This window comes from Syzygium oleosum, unplaced genomic scaffold (assembly GCF_021117445.2).
Source record: "Syzygium oleosum isolate NSW1041296 unplaced genomic scaffold, Sole_v2.1 Sole_v2.43, whole genome shotgun sequence".
Lineage (NCBI taxonomy): Eukaryota > Viridiplantae > Streptophyta > Magnoliopsida > Myrtales > Myrtaceae > Syzygium > Syzygium oleosum.
In genome coordinates, this window is record NW_026607527.1 from 865,945 (window position 1) to 884,143 (window position 18,199).

At 37.6% G+C, this 18,199-nt stretch overlaps 2 protein-coding genes across 2 annotated transcripts; both read right to left on the reverse strand.

The window, feature by feature from the left end:
• Window positions 1-1,064: 1,064 nt before the first annotated feature.
• LOC130136205 (transcription factor ORG2-like) lies at window positions 1,065-3,586 on the reverse strand. Its single transcript, XM_056306364.1, has 2 exons — window positions 3,118-3,586; window positions 1,065-1,850 (listed from the first exon to the last, which is right to left on the reverse strand). The coding sequence occupies exons 1-2, from the start codon at window positions 3,427-3,429 to the stop codon at window positions 1,446-1,448; spliced, it is 717 nt and encodes a 238-aa protein (XP_056162339.1). The 5' UTR covers window positions 3,430-3,586; the 3' UTR covers window positions 1,065-1,445.
• Window positions 3,587-5,343: 1,757 nt separating this feature from the next.
• Window positions 5,344-13,485, reverse strand: LOC130136204 (uncharacterized). The gene is made up of 16 exons (XM_056306363.1): window positions 13,243-13,485; window positions 12,824-12,922; window positions 12,625-12,716; window positions 11,850-11,950; window positions 11,012-11,102; window positions 10,376-10,434; window positions 10,148-10,268; window positions 9,897-9,965; window positions 9,124-9,176; window positions 8,890-8,998; window positions 8,258-8,428; window positions 8,015-8,173; window positions 7,222-7,314; window positions 6,817-6,999; window positions 6,252-6,466; window positions 5,344-5,975 (listed from the first exon to the last, which is right to left on the reverse strand). Exons 1-16 carry the CDS (start codon window positions 13,373-13,375, stop codon window positions 5,621-5,623), a joined length of 2,103 nt encoding a protein of 700 aa, XP_056162338.1. The 5' UTR covers window positions 13,376-13,485; the 3' UTR covers window positions 5,344-5,620.
• Window positions 13,486-18,199: the final 4,714 nt, after the last annotated feature.

Genomic DNA, 18,199 nt, shown 5'->3' on the forward strand with positions numbered 1-18,199 from the left:
ACCACGAAAAATCTCATACTGATACACTTGTGACAATTTTACCCCAAACTAATTTTTTGACCACCAAAAACCCTAACTGGTATACCCGTGACAAATTTACCCTCAGTTTATTTCCGTTAAATTTTACAGTCAAATGTTTTGTTAAATGACACGCGGTAGTTGACTGATATGCCAATTTTATGTCTTACCCTCTGTTTATCACAGATGCACCAGTTTTTGATTTTTTATGGTATTAATCCAATTTAACGGAAATTAACGAAGGGTAAATTTGTCACAAATGTACCAGTTTGGGGTTTTTAGTGGTCAAAATATTAGTTTGAGGTAAATTTGTCACAGCTGTACCAGTTTGGGATTTTTTTTGGTCAAAAAATTAGTTTTTGGTAAAATTGTCACAGGTGTACCGGTTTGGAGTTTTTTGTGATATTAACCCTATATTTAAAGCTAATTATCATAGTTATCACTCAATAACCCATCCTAAACATATTGATATCATTGTTTGTCTAGATCTTTTGTTATTCATATACATTTAAAAAATAGTTGTGATGTGTCTTGAATTACCCAAGAAGAAAAAAAATACTCTAAGTGTCCATTATCACAAGTAAACCTGTCAAAATGGATTATGAACCCATTTCTTAACCCATATATCAGTAAATGGGCCATAAATAGGTTAGTTATATTTAGTAAATTAGTCATAAATGGATATAAGCATAATATGAGTGTTAAATGGGTCGTAAATTGGTCATAGATGGGTTTACAACTTATTTAAATTCAACTCATCTCTCTCGCCCTTGCTCAATCTCGCGTTCACTCACTCCGCACTCTCATCTTGGTTTGGATATGAATTTTTCTAGATTTAGTTAATTATGAAAGTATTTTAGCAATATGGGTCGGGTCGGGTATGGGTTGGGACGGGTATGGGTCATTAGATTTACATTACATGGAAATGGATCAAAACGGGTTAATTGGGTTTATTTAGGTCAGACCATTTTCAACCCAACCCATCCATTTGACAAGTCTAATCACAAGTTAAAGCAAGATAGTTTACAATCATTATCATCTAAAGCTCTTCGAACCAGGCAAAATAAAATTACATCTTCAAAAATACGCTTAAAGACATTCTCAGTGTACATGAAAGATGTGCAGAAATGCATAATCAAAACACCTGGTTGAAAGGCTTCACTGACATAAATTCGTTGAAGCGTTCTTCTGACGAAAGCTTAAAACTAATGGAGAAACTATTACAATATCTGGTTCCCAAGTTGCCTCGGGAAGTTTATGTCGCTCCTCTTCCGATGATCAAATAATGCTAACAGCTTCTCCTTCAAAGTCTCACACTCCATCTCCGAGCTTCTCTCAACCTTCACATATCAAATACATCTATACAATTATAGCATGTCGTGGAGAATTCTGTAAGTTTAAATCTAATCAAAGAAAATAACGGGTCATTAACGAAGGTAAAGTACCTGAACGTGTAGATTGTAGAAGGTTGTTCTTGTTCCTCCGCATGACTCGAAGGTGGAAGAGCTTACTAGAGGGAAGCCATGATAATCCAAGGTAAGCAAGACCTCAGAGAAATCGATAGTCTTATGAGTCGAGACCTTTCTGGTGCATATCTGAATTACAACCTCGCTCTCACTCAAACGAGTCGTGGAGATAGATGGCACCAAATTTTGAAGCGAGCCTTTTCCGTTGCTAATCTCTTGGTGATTAGTGCAATAATCTCCATCTCGGGTAGCATTAATTCTTGATAGCAGCTTTTCCTTCTCTTGAGTGAGTTTCTCCACTTGCTGTTGTAGTTCTGGTATGTATTTCAGCGCTTGGGACACCGTCGTCGGGATACTTAACTTTTTCTGAAAGAAAAGGAATGAGATCAAACTCTGTTAAAACCTAAATTTTGCGGTGTTTTTCTTTAGTTTCTCTAGTACCTAAATGTTGAGATAAATTGAGTGTGCACTGACTTGAGGTTGAAGCAGCTAGTGATAAAAAATGGAAAAATGACACTAGAAGCGTCATAAATTGCGTACCGTACTCACTTCGGTATCAAAATTTTTCGAGCTATTGCTCTAGTCTCACATCTGTGGAAAAACGATCCCTCAAGAATCTCCGGCGATAAATTACAGTAATTCATCTCACGTGGCTTTTTTATAATATTTTAGTGTCCACGTGGCTATTTCATTAAAAAGAAAGTCCGACGTGGACGATGACCTGAACCTTAAAACTCTTTCTTTTTAAACCCAGCACAGATCAATCTGAGAGAGAGAAATTGCTTGTTTTAAAGCTCAGGAAGTCACGATTTATCTCCAATGGTGACCAAACCACACCAAATCAACCACAGAAACGGTTTCTGCAACTCCAACTCCACCTTCTACAAGCGCAAGCCCATTGCAAGTTTCAATTCCGGTGAAACAAAATCACACAAATGAAGTAGCAGACCTCCATTGCAAGTTTCAGTACTAATTTTGCCCCATATCCTCGGTTGTGAGGTTAGGATTTGAGGAAGAGGCTGAAATTTTCTCCAAATCAACGATTGTGAGGTTGGGGTTAGAAGATGAGGCTGAATTTGGGGCAATCATGTGCGAGCCAACGTTGTTTAGGTCAATTCATACTAACTCACTATGCCGGCCAGCCACATCGGTCGCAAAAAATATTAGAATATTGCCAAATCTGATTTCCGAAGTCCCAAATTAGCGATAGCATTTAAGTGATCATGTTTTATCAAAGTGACACCGAAGTAATCACTCGAAAAGTTTTAGTACTAAAGTAAACGTTGTACGAAAATTACAACATTTAAAGTATCATTTTCACACTAAAAACATAATGAAGTTGAACATTAGGCTGGTGTTAGGTCAAAGAATCCGTTTGAAGCCATAAAAGATCCGAATTGTCAGGAAAGAAGATCGAGAGATGAATTTATACCCAAGAAAATAAAGGATTTAGAGAAAAATTACAGAAACTAGGGTTATATATGATTGCACAATGTCCAGTAGCTACTAATTTTGATTATTCTCTCCATCACTCTTGTTAATTTTGGCAAAGTGTATCCAAGGAAAGGAAATAAAACAAAAGCTTCTAACAACTCCCTCATAGACATAGGACTAACGGCACTAGTATAATTACCATTTGATCAGCAGCCGGGATCAGCGAACGGAGCGTGGAGTACAGACCATTCATCTTCTTCCGCCGATCACGCTCGCTGGCGTTGTGGTTCAACTTCTTGACCGTCGTTGCTTCACCCTTCGCCACTGCAAACGGGATATCGAAAGGATTGAACGCTAGCTCCGCCTGAGGAGACGGTGTAGCTGGTGATAAGAAGGGGAAATGGAGAAGAGGTGGTGAATAGCAAGTGTAGGCATCTCTGTGCATGTAGCTCTTTTGTTCATGGCTTGCGGAATCCTCTAAAGGCCAACCACCGGGAGAAAAAGACAACATCGGTATGAATTACTCCTTTTTGAGGTTCTTGAAAACTTTAGTTCGATAAGAAGGTGAGATGACCATGACTTGTTTATATATAAACTTCCATTAACGACCTCAGCTAAGGATTAATCGCATAATATATTGGAAAAAGATGACTAATTTCTTTATTTTCTCGGGAATAATAATAGGGTTGATCAAGTCCCATGACATCAACAAGATGGGATTTTTATCTCTTTCGAATAAAATTTGATTATGGATGTATTATCTAAAACTTAACCTAGCGTGCATAGTTGTGTCCCAAGTGTGTGCATGGCTCGTGGGTTTGTGTGGCTAAGCATCCTCTGCTCACTTCTGTTGCGGTCCATACACGAGCAGACTCCTATATATTATTCTACTATTTGTACATGTGGAGCGACGAAAGGACCCATTTTTTCTCGATTCATTTGGTTAAAACACATGCCATATGAACTGTTAGAATATCTAAGTATTAAACCACTTCTCCGCTCATCAATTTAAACTTTTGAGTTCGACTTTCTTCATATGCTATTAGAGCCAGCTTATGCTATTTTAGCGTGTGTGTACACCTCCGTTATTTAAATTTCACGTGTCACTCCTAATCCGGCTTACACGTGAAAAAGGGTATTGAAAATGTCCTACGTTGCTTGACAATGAGGTTTATATAATCATTATATATATCCAATCTCTTTTTATTTATCAGTTTAAGTTTTTGAGTTAAACTTTTTAACATGAACCATAGATTAGCATAAGCATACCCATGTGTTGACTTTGTTTGTCAGCTTTCATTCCATTGATACGGTAAACTATCTCTCTCTCTCTCTCTCCTCCCCAACTTGAGGGATGTTTCTTTACTTATTTCCTATGTCTTGATTGAGTGCAATTAATGGTCTTTGTTTAGTGGCTCATTCGATTCAATTATGAGGATACCATCCTAATAGAATATGTATTATCCTCATGCACACGCTTCGATTGGTTTATAATAAGATATCTGACTCGGACTAAACCGATGGGGACGGTCATTTATTTAATGCCTGATTAGATGTAAATCGTGCATCATACATTTTCAGCTTTCCTTTTTTTCTTCTTTTGGTAAAAGAAAAGGAAAAAGAAAAACAGTGACTTGTGAAGTGCGCATGCCCTGCACACCAAAACACGAGCAGAAACAAGGTTATCACCACAATTCACGTGCTTGAATCGCCATAAGCTCCGAGGGATTATTTTATAAGTATCTACCTATTTCTATCTATGTATTTAAGTCAACATTGGATTTTTTTTCTCACTTAACTAAACATTCCAAGAATACCCTTATATTAAATAATGTAATGACTAAAAAAAGGACGTAATGAATACATATCCAATAATTTCTCACTACCCTCAATGGTCTTAATTCAGTTTAGTACCATATACTATGTTCATGGATATGACAAGTATTATTCATACCCACGACAGACAGGAGGCCAATTCAATCTTAAACCCTTCACTTATACCCCATGACAAGTATTATTCATACCCATGACGGACAGGAGGCTAATTCAGTCTTAAACCCTTCACTTATGCCATTTTAGTCCTAAATCTTTTGACGATTTGCCAATTAGTCATAAACTTTTCAATTGTATCAATTTAATCATAAACCATTTGAAAATTTGCCAATTTAGTCCTAAATATATTATTTGGATATTTGGTCGAAAGGACTACATTAACAAATCATCAAAAAATCTAGGACAAAATTGATACAATTGAAAAGTTTATGACTAAATTGACATAATTGAAAGGTTGCAGATTGAATTGGTCCCCATACAATAAATTTACTCTTTGAACAATTTTGGCCATCATGGACTAACTTTTACATACCGGGACTTCACAGAAATTGCAGTTTTAGTGTAACCATAAAACGAAAATTGCATTTGAGCGTAACCAAAAATGAAATTGCATTTGAGAAACTTACGTTCTCTTGGAGCCAACCACTGCTCACTCACGTGAAATTGTATTACCTTACAATGCCCCCAAACAGGGGAAGATTGAACTCCCTGAGCATCCAGATCTAGAGTTAATCCTCTATCCAATGAGTCAAAAAGAATAGGCACCGCAATTTCAGTGACAACCCTCGCGTATGCCTCGTCAACTAATTTAGAATGCTACATAATACAAGAAGAACAAAAAGGGATACAAAGAGAGACCACTGTGTCAGTTACCGGCGACCTCTTCTTCCTCTCCCGCGGTGTCCTCTCCCACGGTGTCCTCTGCCTCTGCCGGGAAAGCCTTGTTTATCCGACTTCAACCCTAGTGATTGAATTCCCCTCCTCTTTTCACGCCGGGGATCTCTGTCCTCCTCGTCTTCTACATACTTGGCTGAGCTTTTAGAAATAAAGGATATTTCTCTGGACCCTCCCGGTCCCAACTTGACATCCTTTGGAGCACCAGGAGTGCGCTGGCCGCGTTGGAGAGCCGCCACCCTCTCTCCCAAAGGAAGAGAATCCTCCTTTGCTAGTGACACGCGGTTGAAGAACGCCTCTGCATGACGCTCGTCCTTAACTTCGTATAATCTACAATTCGTCAACAGAAAATATTAGCCATAAAAAATAAAAAGCAAATCTCATGTATCCCCGACACTCAATCCAATGAGTCCACGCAGTTCACTTCCAGTGTTCTTTTTAGCCTGCGGGTGTTAAAACATACATGCATGCCACAGAAATCCATAGGAGAAGTCATTAATGAGACCCACACTGGGTAAAGAGGAAACATTGATTTCCCCCAATTTTCTGCAAGGTAATAGGCACTGTCCACCACACCATCCATAATTGGCTATGGAGAAAATTTACCTTGGAACATGAGACTTCGTTTTGCTTCTATCCTCATCAAAATCAGCCTCTTCCTCTGATGTCTGACACTCAGCAGAGGCATCAGAATAATCTGAACCATCATCATCCTCCATTCCAACAGGCTCAAAATGCTCCTCAACCAACGATGGTTGCTTCTTGGAAGACATTGGATGTAAGGAAATGTACTCTTGTGATTGTTCATCAATTTGATAGTCCTGTGGACAACAATCAAAAGTATATCGAATTTCAATAAGCACACAAATAAAATAACCAAACCATAAGTTTTGAAACCTAACATCCTAGGATTTTGCAAATTTAAGACGACAAGACTAAACCTAACCATTGGCAACTTCCAAAAATACATACATATATCCACACACTCGTTGAAATAAGTATAAGTGCATATGTACACTACTTATTCTCCTAAGAATAATGGGTTCATCATCAGCATCAGACCATGCAAAATATACTGAAGAAAGTTGGGTGCTAGAGTGGGGAAGTAAAGCAAGAGCTTCAGCACCAGCTAAACCCTTCAGCACAGTATGGCGTGTGAGGTTTCCTTTACCTTATTTTCAAACATAGCTGTAAATCTTTCATCTTTAAGAACTTCACTGTCGAGTCCTTTCTTCTTCTTTGATTTTTTCTTGGACTCATTGTCTTCACTTTCTTTATTCTCGTTTTCAGCTTCATCATTCTCAAGGAGACGAGCAGCAAGAACCCTGTTAACTTTAGGTAATTTTCTTTTAATCTGCAAGAAAAACAATAATCAATTAGTTAAATGATTACTACTCACAGGTAATGGCCGACTAGCAAGCATCTGCCCATGTCAAACCAATTACACTTAGAAAAGCTTCCAACAACTTCTGGAGCCAAATCTGCTGTGTCATTCCCATTTATGCAAAGCTAAGATGAGGCTAAATAGCTACAGAGATCATATGCAAACAAGTAAGGAAATCTTGCATTCACTAACCGTGATCCGAGAGGCACGTTCGGCTTCTAACTTCTCTTTCTTTCTCTGCTCTATATATGCATCATATGCAAAAGGATCTGCTAATGCCTTTGCCTGCAATTTCGAAATTATATTGAGAAAAAGAGTTGCGTTCATATTTTCTCTAAAAGATCTTTATCAATAATGATCAGCTCATTACTCAAAAGTCTAGATATACTCAATCACATGCAAGGAAACTTAAAAACTTGAAAAGCAGGGTTTTTTTTCCTCCCATAATCCATAACTGAAAGCAATACAGGCAGCAATATTACATGCATAAAGTAAAACATCCTGCAATCACGTAATTAGCAATAAAAAGGTGAACATCCCCTACATCAGATACAAGAACACTATTGTTTAACAATAATTAAAAAATGAACTTCTGAAATCAGCACAATCAATATTTCATTGCCTTTTTCCAACCTATTTCTCTGAATTATCAAAACCATCTAATTAATAATAAGGCTCAATTCTTCAGAATAATTTTTTTGTGCATATATAAACTCAATAGGGAGTAATTTTGGAAAAATTTCTGGGTAAACCCTACATGATTACGCATACACATAAGTGGACAAGTGCCTATATATGCATGTTCCCATGCAAACAGAGAGACGTTTAGTGGTGTCAAGCTAAAATGGCATGGGAAGCAGAACTTCACTCAAACAAATGTCGAGAACATTTTCCCCTTTATGCAAGATCAATGGTAAATGACCAAAACAAAAGTTGCAGCATAATAAAGCATTTTAGAGCATAAAATCAGAGGAGATGGACTCACTCTCTTGTAAAGACGGTGATCAATAAAGAACCCATGCATATAAGCTCTTAGAAGGTTTGTGCCGATCAAGTTTGTCAAATTCAACTTTTCAAGGTCCTCTTTTGTTACAAATTTGAAGTCGTCATATATAGTCGTTTGACCTCCCTCCTCAAGCTCCTCCTATAAAAGGAAAAACTTGAATGAAACTATAGTACTCACCAAGGATAGAATAGAGTAGAAGCAAATAACACTTTAGAACCAGACCGTCAAGCTTTCAAGATAAGCACACCACTTAGGGGCAGGTCCAAGAGCAGGTACGAAATAAGAGGGTATTTGGCTGCAATCCAAGGCCAGTAACATCAGTCCACTGTCCCTGAACACACATATGTCATTTATTGTTCCACCAGTCGGTTCAATGCTGGTCATGCCATCACCCTGACATCCAACAGAAACCGGTTTAAATTTGAACAAACTTGCAACAGGGAGTAGTATTGACAAAGAACAAATTCTGAAAATTCTTTCTACAACAGCGACAAGACTCAAAAATGTCAATTTTAAACAAAATGATCTAAAGACCCAGGTAAAAGTTAACATACTGAATTTTGCATTGCTGCTGGAAAGATATCCTTGAACACAGAAATAGTGACAATAAAAGATAAGGACATGTAGCGTTCATTTTGTCTAAGAAACTCTAATTATCAAATTTCAGTCTTACTATACTAGGAAAGGCAAAAATAGAGAAAACCTGCACTCATATGTCAATCTAGGCATTGTCCTCCTATAAGGCTTTAATAATAACTTAACCAGGCTGAATACACAATAGCAACAGTTTTTACCGTAAATGATTTGCGCCATATACAAAGAATGTACAGAAAGGAAAAATAAGAAGCACTTACCGTCTCCGGGTCCCAAATCCTGACAACATGGTTATCAGTGGAAATCAACTTTGGGTTTTCAGAATTCAGAGTGCGATGCCACTTAATATCCAATATTGCACTGCCATACCTGCATAACAACATAACCTGTTTTTTGTTATCAAGAAAAATGAAAAAACATGATCGTTTCAAACTAAGGCAAAACCGAAAAAAGGGGCACAACTTGATAATCTGAATAACCAAGAGAAATCTCACATGTGATCCTTTACTCGTATGGGAAGAGAGGAACGCAAATCATAGATCATAACCTGCATCGTAAGTAAGATATTAGATTGCTATTTCAGTAAACAAAAGTTTTAACCTCTCAGTATAATCGAAGTATGGCTCCAAATAAGGTGGATGTTGCAAAGTCAGGAATTCACAAAATGTCCATCACCATCAGGATCTTCATAACCAATTGTCTAGTAGAAAGTGAGCATGAATGTGATCATAGAACTTTACTGAACATGATTTGATAATCAGACTGGATCAACCCTTTTTACTTTGACCCTCGGCACACCATTTAAATATTTGGTGCCTGTATGCCATAAACACCAGCAAAACCACCCCCACTATGACTCTTCTCTCATCTAACCCCTTGAAGTCTTGTCAAACAATCATGGGTCCCTTCTTATCAAATTTCCCATGTAATTTAGTAACTCAACCGTCTACAGGATAAAAGGCCTCTGAAAAGAAATCTACAATCACCTTCCAAACCATCCGAAGTTCTCTCAACCTCAATAACCACACTCGAAACAGTCCTGTTTCTTGATAATGACCAAATGCACAAACACTAAAAAGTGTAACACGCAATGCAAGCATGATCTTTGCGGTGCTTGATGTCTGAATGTAATAACAGAAGTTCCTCAGGAAAAATATTTACGAGCTTGAGAACAGCAAAAGCCTACAAAAGTACAGTAGCAAGTGCTTCGAAAAGGTGGATTGAGGAAAGGCCTGTTTGTCCCCTTATGGTAAGAATGGCATCATACCTTGCCTGCACTACTTCCGACAGCCATCAAGAAGCCCCCATCTCCATCAAATTCCACAGCAGTGACCTCCTGCAAGTCAGGCAAGTACATGAGAAAACTTCACCTCTCCATGAGATGAAAACACAATGATGCAAGTGCTTCTGCATGCATTTGGCACTAAAGAAAGAACTCCCCCACACATCCATGTTTCATTTTCAGCTCCATGTTGAAAAGATCTAGATAAGTATTTAAGAACCAGGCAGCAGGCTTACTGAGTCAATGTCTCCAGTAGGTGCAACTGCATTTATCCTACCAACAGAAGATCGCATTCTCAAGTCAAAACATTCGAGAGCACCATCTTCACCACCACATGCAACAAGCCCATGAAGCTTGCTGAAAAGTAGAAAACATCCTTGTCAATTCCAAAGCACATTGCACCATGTGTAAATTCAATAACTATAAGGAAATATTGAATTTAAGATGCATGTTACTATATCAACCTTCGAGAAACTACATTCAGTGCTGGCGATTGAGTGCTAAGAGAGGAGAGAAATCGTCCCTGGCAAAAACCAGAAGTTAAAATTATATAGGAAAAAAAATTGGCCCCATATTTGAGAAGACAAGAAAAAATAGTCACCAGGGAAAGGAAAGATTAAATCAATTATCCTATTATACTATCCTTTTTTTTGGGTTTTGTTGTTGTTGTTGTTGTTGGTTGGGAGGGGGTGTTTGTTTATCAATCATGAGCTCCTCAAAAGTAAGAATATTCCCTAGAGATTTATCATTGCAAGGACAAAATGGATCACTCTCACTGAGCACCAACGAATATGGCAAATAACATAAGATATCATAACTTGTGAGTAGAAGACACTTTTCCAAGTTTTTAATAGAACTCTGAACAACTGGAAAAATGCATTGATTTCCCTTTCTTCCACATGAAGGTCCCGCACACAAAAACAAGAAGTTCATGTACACTTGAAGTTACATCATTTAAGCGTAGAATTGGCCAAGATCTAGAGTTGAAAAATAAAAATTTCCCATCTCTCAAACTATAGTTGGACAACAAGCAACTGCAAACAAAACAAAGAAAAACAATTCAATAACTCATCATAGTGTAAGAAGGATTACACAAGAACCTGTTCTAAATTTATTCTGTACAAATCAGGAGAAGATGCAGCGCATAGCAAGTCACACGACCAGCAGTCATATGCCATATCCCTTCCCATCCTGCAAATGACACACCCAGAGAAATGGCTTTAAACAAAACGATTCACGAAAAACAGAACGTCAATGCATCAATAGTAAAACCCTAAAGGTATAGATATTCTCTAAATTCCAATAACTGCAACTCATCTCAAAAAACTATCCCACATGGAACATACAAGGGAAACAATCTGTGATAGGAAATTCTCCAGGTGAGGCATAGAACACACATAATCTATTTTTCGATGGAGGGAAAAACAACTTCCACAAAGACACAAGTGTTCAAGTCAGGACGAACATAAAAACTAGTGAGGCATCCCCAGGTGCTAGGTATGTTATCTTCAGAAAGGAAGTAGTTCCAATCAACTACATCAAAAACTACGTTGTAAACTTACTACATTCAGAAGACAACAAATCTCATGGAATCAGCAAGACACAAAAGCGGCAAGACAGATTATGATGTCTCCTTCTAAACCAAAGGGATATCAGCATTCTGAAGTTAAGAAATTAGAAAAGGAAACATTGAAAATGTTGAAAAGACTCAGGAGACAGGTCTGTTTGGTCCAAGTCTGTCCTAGTGAAGGCAGGGGCCTAGAGGTGAGTCCGAAATGTCAATGATGTTTCTTTGCATTAACTGTACAAACTAAATGTGTTAAGAGCATGGAATTATCATGCATGCTACAAATATAAAATTTGGATAATCTAAGCATATCATCAATTAACAATTTTCAATTATAAACCATCAGTATTGGGAAAGAACTGAATAAGTACCTCGGAATCCGTAGGCTGTAGTGTTTTCCATACTTAGCATGTAAATAGACAGAGCGATCCGCACATAGGAAGGCGAGCTTAGAGTAGTCATCACCCAAAACCTAGGCAATATAGCACAATATTTGCACAACATGAAAACTTGTTCAAACAGTATGTCCCACCACTTAACATCTAAAAAATTTCAAACATTAAATTCAACAGAGCAAAGTGGAATAATTTCAACTTTCCATGGTACAAACTATTGCCACACGGATGGCTAAGATGCCATCATCCTTCTTATCCTTCTACTCAGGCAAGTATACTATCAATGAACCCTTACAAGTCAGAGAACTAAATCATGTGTTAACAAAGAACTTCGTCATACATTACTTTTCTTTGGATCCATGATTCTTCTGGTGACTCGAGGTGAAAATCCAAATGCCGCAAATGAAATTATGAAAGAAATTCACAGCTTCAGCATCACAGTTATGATAATAGATATTGCTCAAATTTTTACTTTATCAAGCTCACAGAATGTAATATGCGAGTGAAACAATCCACAGAAAGAGACCAAACAGAATATTGACTATGAACTTGCATAGTTGCAATCCGAGAAAAGATGGCAAACTTCCAAAAAAGTACTTCATAGTGCACAACATGCAGAAATTGAATTTTTGGAACTTTATCGCCCATAAAAGCCGATTGCGAAGTATCTAAAGAGAGAAAGAGACATCACAACAAGCACAACAATTCACCAGTTCAAGAGTTATAGCATATGATGGATGGGGAAAAGCACCTCGAAATCAATTATCTCCGAATCCAAGTGTCTTTCAAACTTCAAAGCCAATTCCCTTAGCTCATATACTTTCATCTGAGGTGGATATATACCTGCTTTGCAGAAATACATCGGAGACGCGTCAAGTCCCGTAAGCTCTTACAATCTTCCATATTTCTTCCCTTGAAGAAGTAATTAAAGAAAGAAAAAGCGAGAGAACCTGATGCAATAAGATACTCCCCGTCAGGGGTCGCTTTAATCCTCGTCGTCGCAGTTTCAAACCTCAAGTCCTGTATCAACTCCACCCTTTGCATATAATCTGATCACACAAACGAAGTGAAGTCACCCCACCAAGAATACAGCTGAGCCGACCTCCAGGCCAATCATTCAGATTACCATGCTAATCAAATTCCACCAAGTCAGGTGCACGCGGTCACCTGAGCAGGATATCACACCAAGAACCTCCTGCTTCATACTATAAGCACAATGCAAGCATCTCACGTGCCTCGCCCACCCATCACCCGATGAAAAACTAAATTCGAACGCTCGTGCCAATACAAAGCAGGCGCAACCGAAAAAGGGAAAACCCAAGAAAACTAAGAGAGAGACAGAGCGGGAGAGAAGGCGAGGTGGGCATACTCTTGTCTTTGCGAAGAGCGCGGAGCTTCTTGGGGGGTAGCCAGGTGGCGAGGGAGCGCTGCTGAGAGGAGACGGTGTACATCTTCACCCCGTTTATGGAGGTCGACTTCAGGTCTCCTCCTTGATACGCCATCTTCTTCTTCTTCTTCTTCTTCCTTCTTCTTCTTCTTGCTGCTGCTCCTCGGCGGCACCGCCCGTGCGTGGAGGCGAAGGGTTTTTGGTGTCTCTCCCCGACGGTGGGGTGACTTGGGGTAATAGGTGGGGAGGGTGTTAGGTTATCGGGATAGCAATATTCCTATCAGGGTTTTCTCTCGACCCGGTCCGGTTCGGTTCGGTCCGGTCCGCTTCCTTCGGCTCTTGTCTTTTGGGGATTCGGCTTCCAAAAAAAATGATTAATACTGCGAAAAATCCAAAACTAGTACACTTGTGATAATTTTATCCTGAACTATTTTTTTGATCATAAAAAATCCCAAACCGGTACATCTATGATAAATTTACCCCGAACTATTTTTTTGACATCCAAAAACCCCAAATTTGTACACTTGTAATAATTTTACCCAGAACTAATTTTTTGACCACTAAAAACCCCAAACTGGTACACCTGTGACAAATTTACCCTCCGTTAGTATCCGTTAAATTGGATTAATATCACAAAAAATCACAAATTTGTAACTTGTAACAAACAAATGGGTAAAACCCAAAACTGGTACACCTGTCAATTACCCCGTGTCATTAAACTTAGCAATTTGATAATAAAATTTAACGAAAACTAACGAAGGGTAAATTTGTCACAGATATACCAGTTTTAGATTTTTGGTAGTCAAAAAATTCGTTTGGAGGTAAAATTATCACAGGTATACCAGTGTAGGGTTTTTTATGGTCAAAAAAAAATTCGGGGTAAAATTGTCACAGATGTACTGGTTTGGAATTTGTGATCAAAAAAATAGTTTGGGATAAATTTATCACAGATGTACTAGTTTAAGGTTTTTCGTGGTATTAACTCAAAAAAATAAGGCCTAAAAACACACAAAAAGAAAAAGTTGAAAAGAGGCTTTGCTGGTTCGAGTTTCTAGCTTACTTTACGGTTTGTGTCCAAAAGAGAGATAAAGTTTGGGAAAAATTCCAAATGAGAGCATGAAGTGTGATTATTTTCTTAAAGGATTGTTCAAAATGGATCTTATTTTAAATAAATACCTAGAGTGACAAGTCAGTCTCAAATAATGGTTTGAGCTCGCACGATGTTAACCGATCGGCGAGCATGTGATTTTTCCAACCGGTGGGACATGGGCATTTTGTCCAAAAAAATTTTGGATAAGAAAATAGCCAAAACTCTAAATTTAAAATTCCCAAAATTGGTCTTCTCTTTTCCAACCCACGCTATGAACAAAATTAAAATAAAAGAAAGTGTTGCCTGAGCGAGGACCGGTGGGCGCTGGCGGCATGCAACCAAGCTGCAACGTGCAACCGAGTGGCAACGGCGGCAACAATCGAAAGGTGAGGGATTTTGAAAGAAATTAAAAGAAAAAGCTCCTCCTCTTAGGGTTCCCGCAAACCATTCGCTTATCAATGGGCACTAGAGCGCGAATGATAACCATTTTGTTTACATCGAGAACCAGTTTTACGTTAAAATGATTTAGAGCAATCCATTTTGGTAACGCAATTCCATTTTTCTATTTCTGGAACAACTTTTTGTTCCAGAACAGATTTTGGACCAAAATTCAGAAAAAAAAAAAATTGGTTTTCTGTTTTCAGACAAGAAATGAAAACCATTTCTAAAAGAACATGTTTTCTCTCTTCAAAACACATCTCTTCCTAAATTTGTCCGCGATCTGACCTGGTCAAACCGATTCGAACCGGTTCGGTCCGGTTCATTCCCGGCGAGAAAATAAAAAAAATTATAAAAAAAAATTAGAAAATTCAGAAAATTCATTAAAAAATTTTATAAAATCCGGAAAATTTCTAAAAATCTCAATTTTTTTCAGAAAATCCATAAAAATTGAAAAATTCCAGAAATATTCGTAAAAATGTCCAGAAAATTAAAAAAAAAGTCAGATTTCAGGAAAATAAGAAATTTGGTGAATATTTTCAAAAAAAAACCAAAAAATAAAAAATTTCAAAACTTCACAGAATGGCTTAGAATACCTGTTGTCACCCACTTTGAGTGAAATTTAAATTTTTTGAGATGCCCAAAAAAATCAAAAAATAAAAAATTTCAAAAAATAAAAAATTTCAAAATTTCACAGAATGGCCTAAAATACATGTGGCCACCCACTTTGAGTAAAATTTAAATATTTTTAGGTGCCCAAAAAAATGAAAAAATAAAAAATAAAAAATTTTAAAACTTCACAAAATGGCTTAGAATACCCGTGGCCATCCACTTTGAGTGAAATTTAAATTTTTTGAGGTGCCCAAAGAAATCAAAAAATAAAAATTTCAAAACTTCATAGAATGGCCTAAAATACATGTGGCCACCCACTTTGAATGAAATTTAAATTTTTTTAGGTGGCCAAAAAAATGAAAAAATAAAAAAATAAAAAATTTAAAAACTTCACAAAATGGCTTAGAATACCCGTGGCCACCCACTTTGAGTGAAATTTAAATTTTTTGAGTTGCCCAAAAAAATCAAAAAATAAAAAATTTCAAAACTTCATATAATGGCTTAGAATATTTATGGCCACCCACTGTACACAAAAATTAAAATTTTTGGGCACCATTCCATGAAGTTTTGAAATTTTTTATTTTTTGAATTTTTTTGGGCACCTCAAAAAAATTAAATTTTATTCAAAGTGAGTGGCCATAGGTATTCTAAGCCATTCTGTGAAGTTTTGAATTTTTTGATTTTTTTAAAAAAATTCAACAAATTTCCTATTTTCTCGAAATCTGACTGTTTTTTATTTTCTACAAATTTTTATGAATTTTTCTGGAAATTTTCAATTTTTATGGATTTTCTGATTTTTTTGAGTTTTTTTAGGAATTGTCCGGATTTTCTAATTTTTTATTCCATTTCTAAAAAAAATGGATTTCTGTTCTGGGAAATAAAAATTTGTGTTGTTATCAAACGGGTTTTTGTTTCAGGAAATAGAAATTTTATGCTGTTATCAAACGTGTTTCTGTTCTAGAAATAGAAATTTTTGGTCGTTATCAAACGGATTTTTTTTCTCGGAAACTCATCCTGAAAATAGAAATAGAAAAATCTATTTCTATTTCAGGAATTTTTTCTGGAACAGAATGGTTGTCTTCGCCAGCCCTATTTCTGGCTAAAAATAGAAAAATCTATTTCTATTTCCTGGACAAGTTTCTAAGCAAAAAGTAGCGTTTGATAACGACACAAAATTTCTGTTCTCGAAATAGAAATTCATTTCATAGGTTATTCTTAAATTTATGTTCCCGGCGGTGGGCGGTGCCATCGACCAGCAGGTGACGGCAAGCGGAGGCGGGCAACCGCGATCAGGGGCGGCAGCTAGTGGCGATGGGGGCCGTCGGGCAATGGCGGTGGGCAGCAGCGGCTGTCAACGAGCAATGGCGGGGGGCGGCCAGCGGGCGGCAAGGGCGAGCAATAAGAAAGTTGTTATTTCTACTTTTGTTCCAGAAAGAGAAAAGTAAAAAAAAAAATCTACTTTTTATTTCCGTTCCAAATCTATTTCTTAGCTAAAAATTTGTCCCAAAAATAAAAAAAATGAAGTTGCGTTACAAAATGGATTTCTGTTCCAGACCTATTCCCGAGAACACAAAAATTGAAAAACAGAAAATAGAATGGTTATCATTTGCGCTATAGTTAGCTGGTCAACTATTATATGAAAATGTCAACTATTATACCAAAATGTCAACTGTTTTTGCTAATTGAATTACCAACCCTTTTTTATTAGCTTTTTGCGTGTCAAGCATTTTTCGCAATTGCACAAGAACCCTATCTTCGCCCTAATTTTGCCTCAAGATGAGCCATGTGATAGGACGCCTTTTTTTTCCTCTTCAATAAGTGAGCTAAAACGGCATCCTTCGGAAAAAAAAAATCCTCGGGGCGCTATTGATACACTTCGGATCCGTCGAGCGTGGTCGTCCATATAGGATGAGACATACAATCTTTAATGACCTATTCAGATGGAAACGAAACCGAGGGTAAAATTAGGACAGTGGTACGACTTTGGGGGCTTCCATGGAGCAATACAAATTTGAGATTTTTTTTGTTACATTTGCCCTTCATTCCATGAGATGGAATGGAAGTGCCATTGTAATGTTTCTCATTTCAAATTCACCTTTTATGGCATCAAAACGTCTTTCTAGGTAGGACGTTATGTTGACTTCAATAATGCGGAATAACGGGTTCCAATTCGAACATTTTGGGAAAATAGAGAGAATTTTTTTTTTTTGGTCGAAAGCGAAACATTCTCATTAAGTAGTAGAACTTGAAAAACAACATAGTTGGGCATCTAAACATAATAAATCCCAAAGGGGTTGGGGGGTTTAGAGAGCCAATTAATAGGGAGGGACCCTATTCTATGAGCTTTGGCAATCCAATCGGCACAATGATTAGCTTCTCTTGGACAAAATTCCGCAACAACTCCTTTGAGAAGGACCAAGAGGCCCCTACATTCACTAATTAAGAGACCAGTAGTCCATGGGCTTTGGCATTGGCCTAATACAAAGTCAACTGTCGATAAGCTATCACTTTGTAGGACCACTTGCAGATCAAGAGTATCTCCCCGCCAATCACTTCCCCTTTCGTTCAGAACCGAACGTGCACCTAGCTTCCATTCTTCAGTAAAAAACCGAAGTGCTTCTCGCAAAGCTAGGGTTTCAGCTAACTCGGCCAAATCAGCCCGAATTTTCTTCGTGAACCCAGTAATCGGCACTCCATGAGTGTCTCGACAGATTCCAGAGATTGAAGCCTTCGAGGAGCTGTCAATCCACGATCCGTCAACATTCATCTTCAAAAGGCCTTTTCCCGGCGGCATCCACC

What these genes read in the sequence shown, in the direction of transcription:
- LOC130136205 (XM_056306364.1), bottom strand. Translation starts at nt 3,429, where the DNA reads ATGTTGTCTTTTTCTCCCGGTGGTTGGCCTTTAGAGGATTCCGCAAGC. An exon ending in TCCCGGCTGCTGATCAAATG is followed by an intron (nt 1,851 to 3,117) that starts GTAATTATACTA and finishes CTTTTCTTTCAG; the next exon opens with AAAAAGTTAAGTATCCCGAC.
- LOC130136204 (XM_056306363.1), bottom strand. Translation starts at nt 13,375, where the DNA reads ATGGCGTATCAAGGAGGAGACCTGAAGTCGACCTCCATAAACGGGGTG. An exon ending in ACAGAATAAATTTAGAACAG is followed by an intron (nt 10,435 to 11,011) that starts GTTCTTGTGTAA and finishes GGTTTTTGCCAG; the next exon opens with GGACGATTTCTCTCCTCTCT. An exon ending in CTACTGGAGACATTGACTCA is followed by an intron (nt 9,966 to 10,147) that starts GTAAGCCTGCTG and finishes CCTGACTTGCAG; the next exon opens with GAGGTCACTGCTGTGGAATT.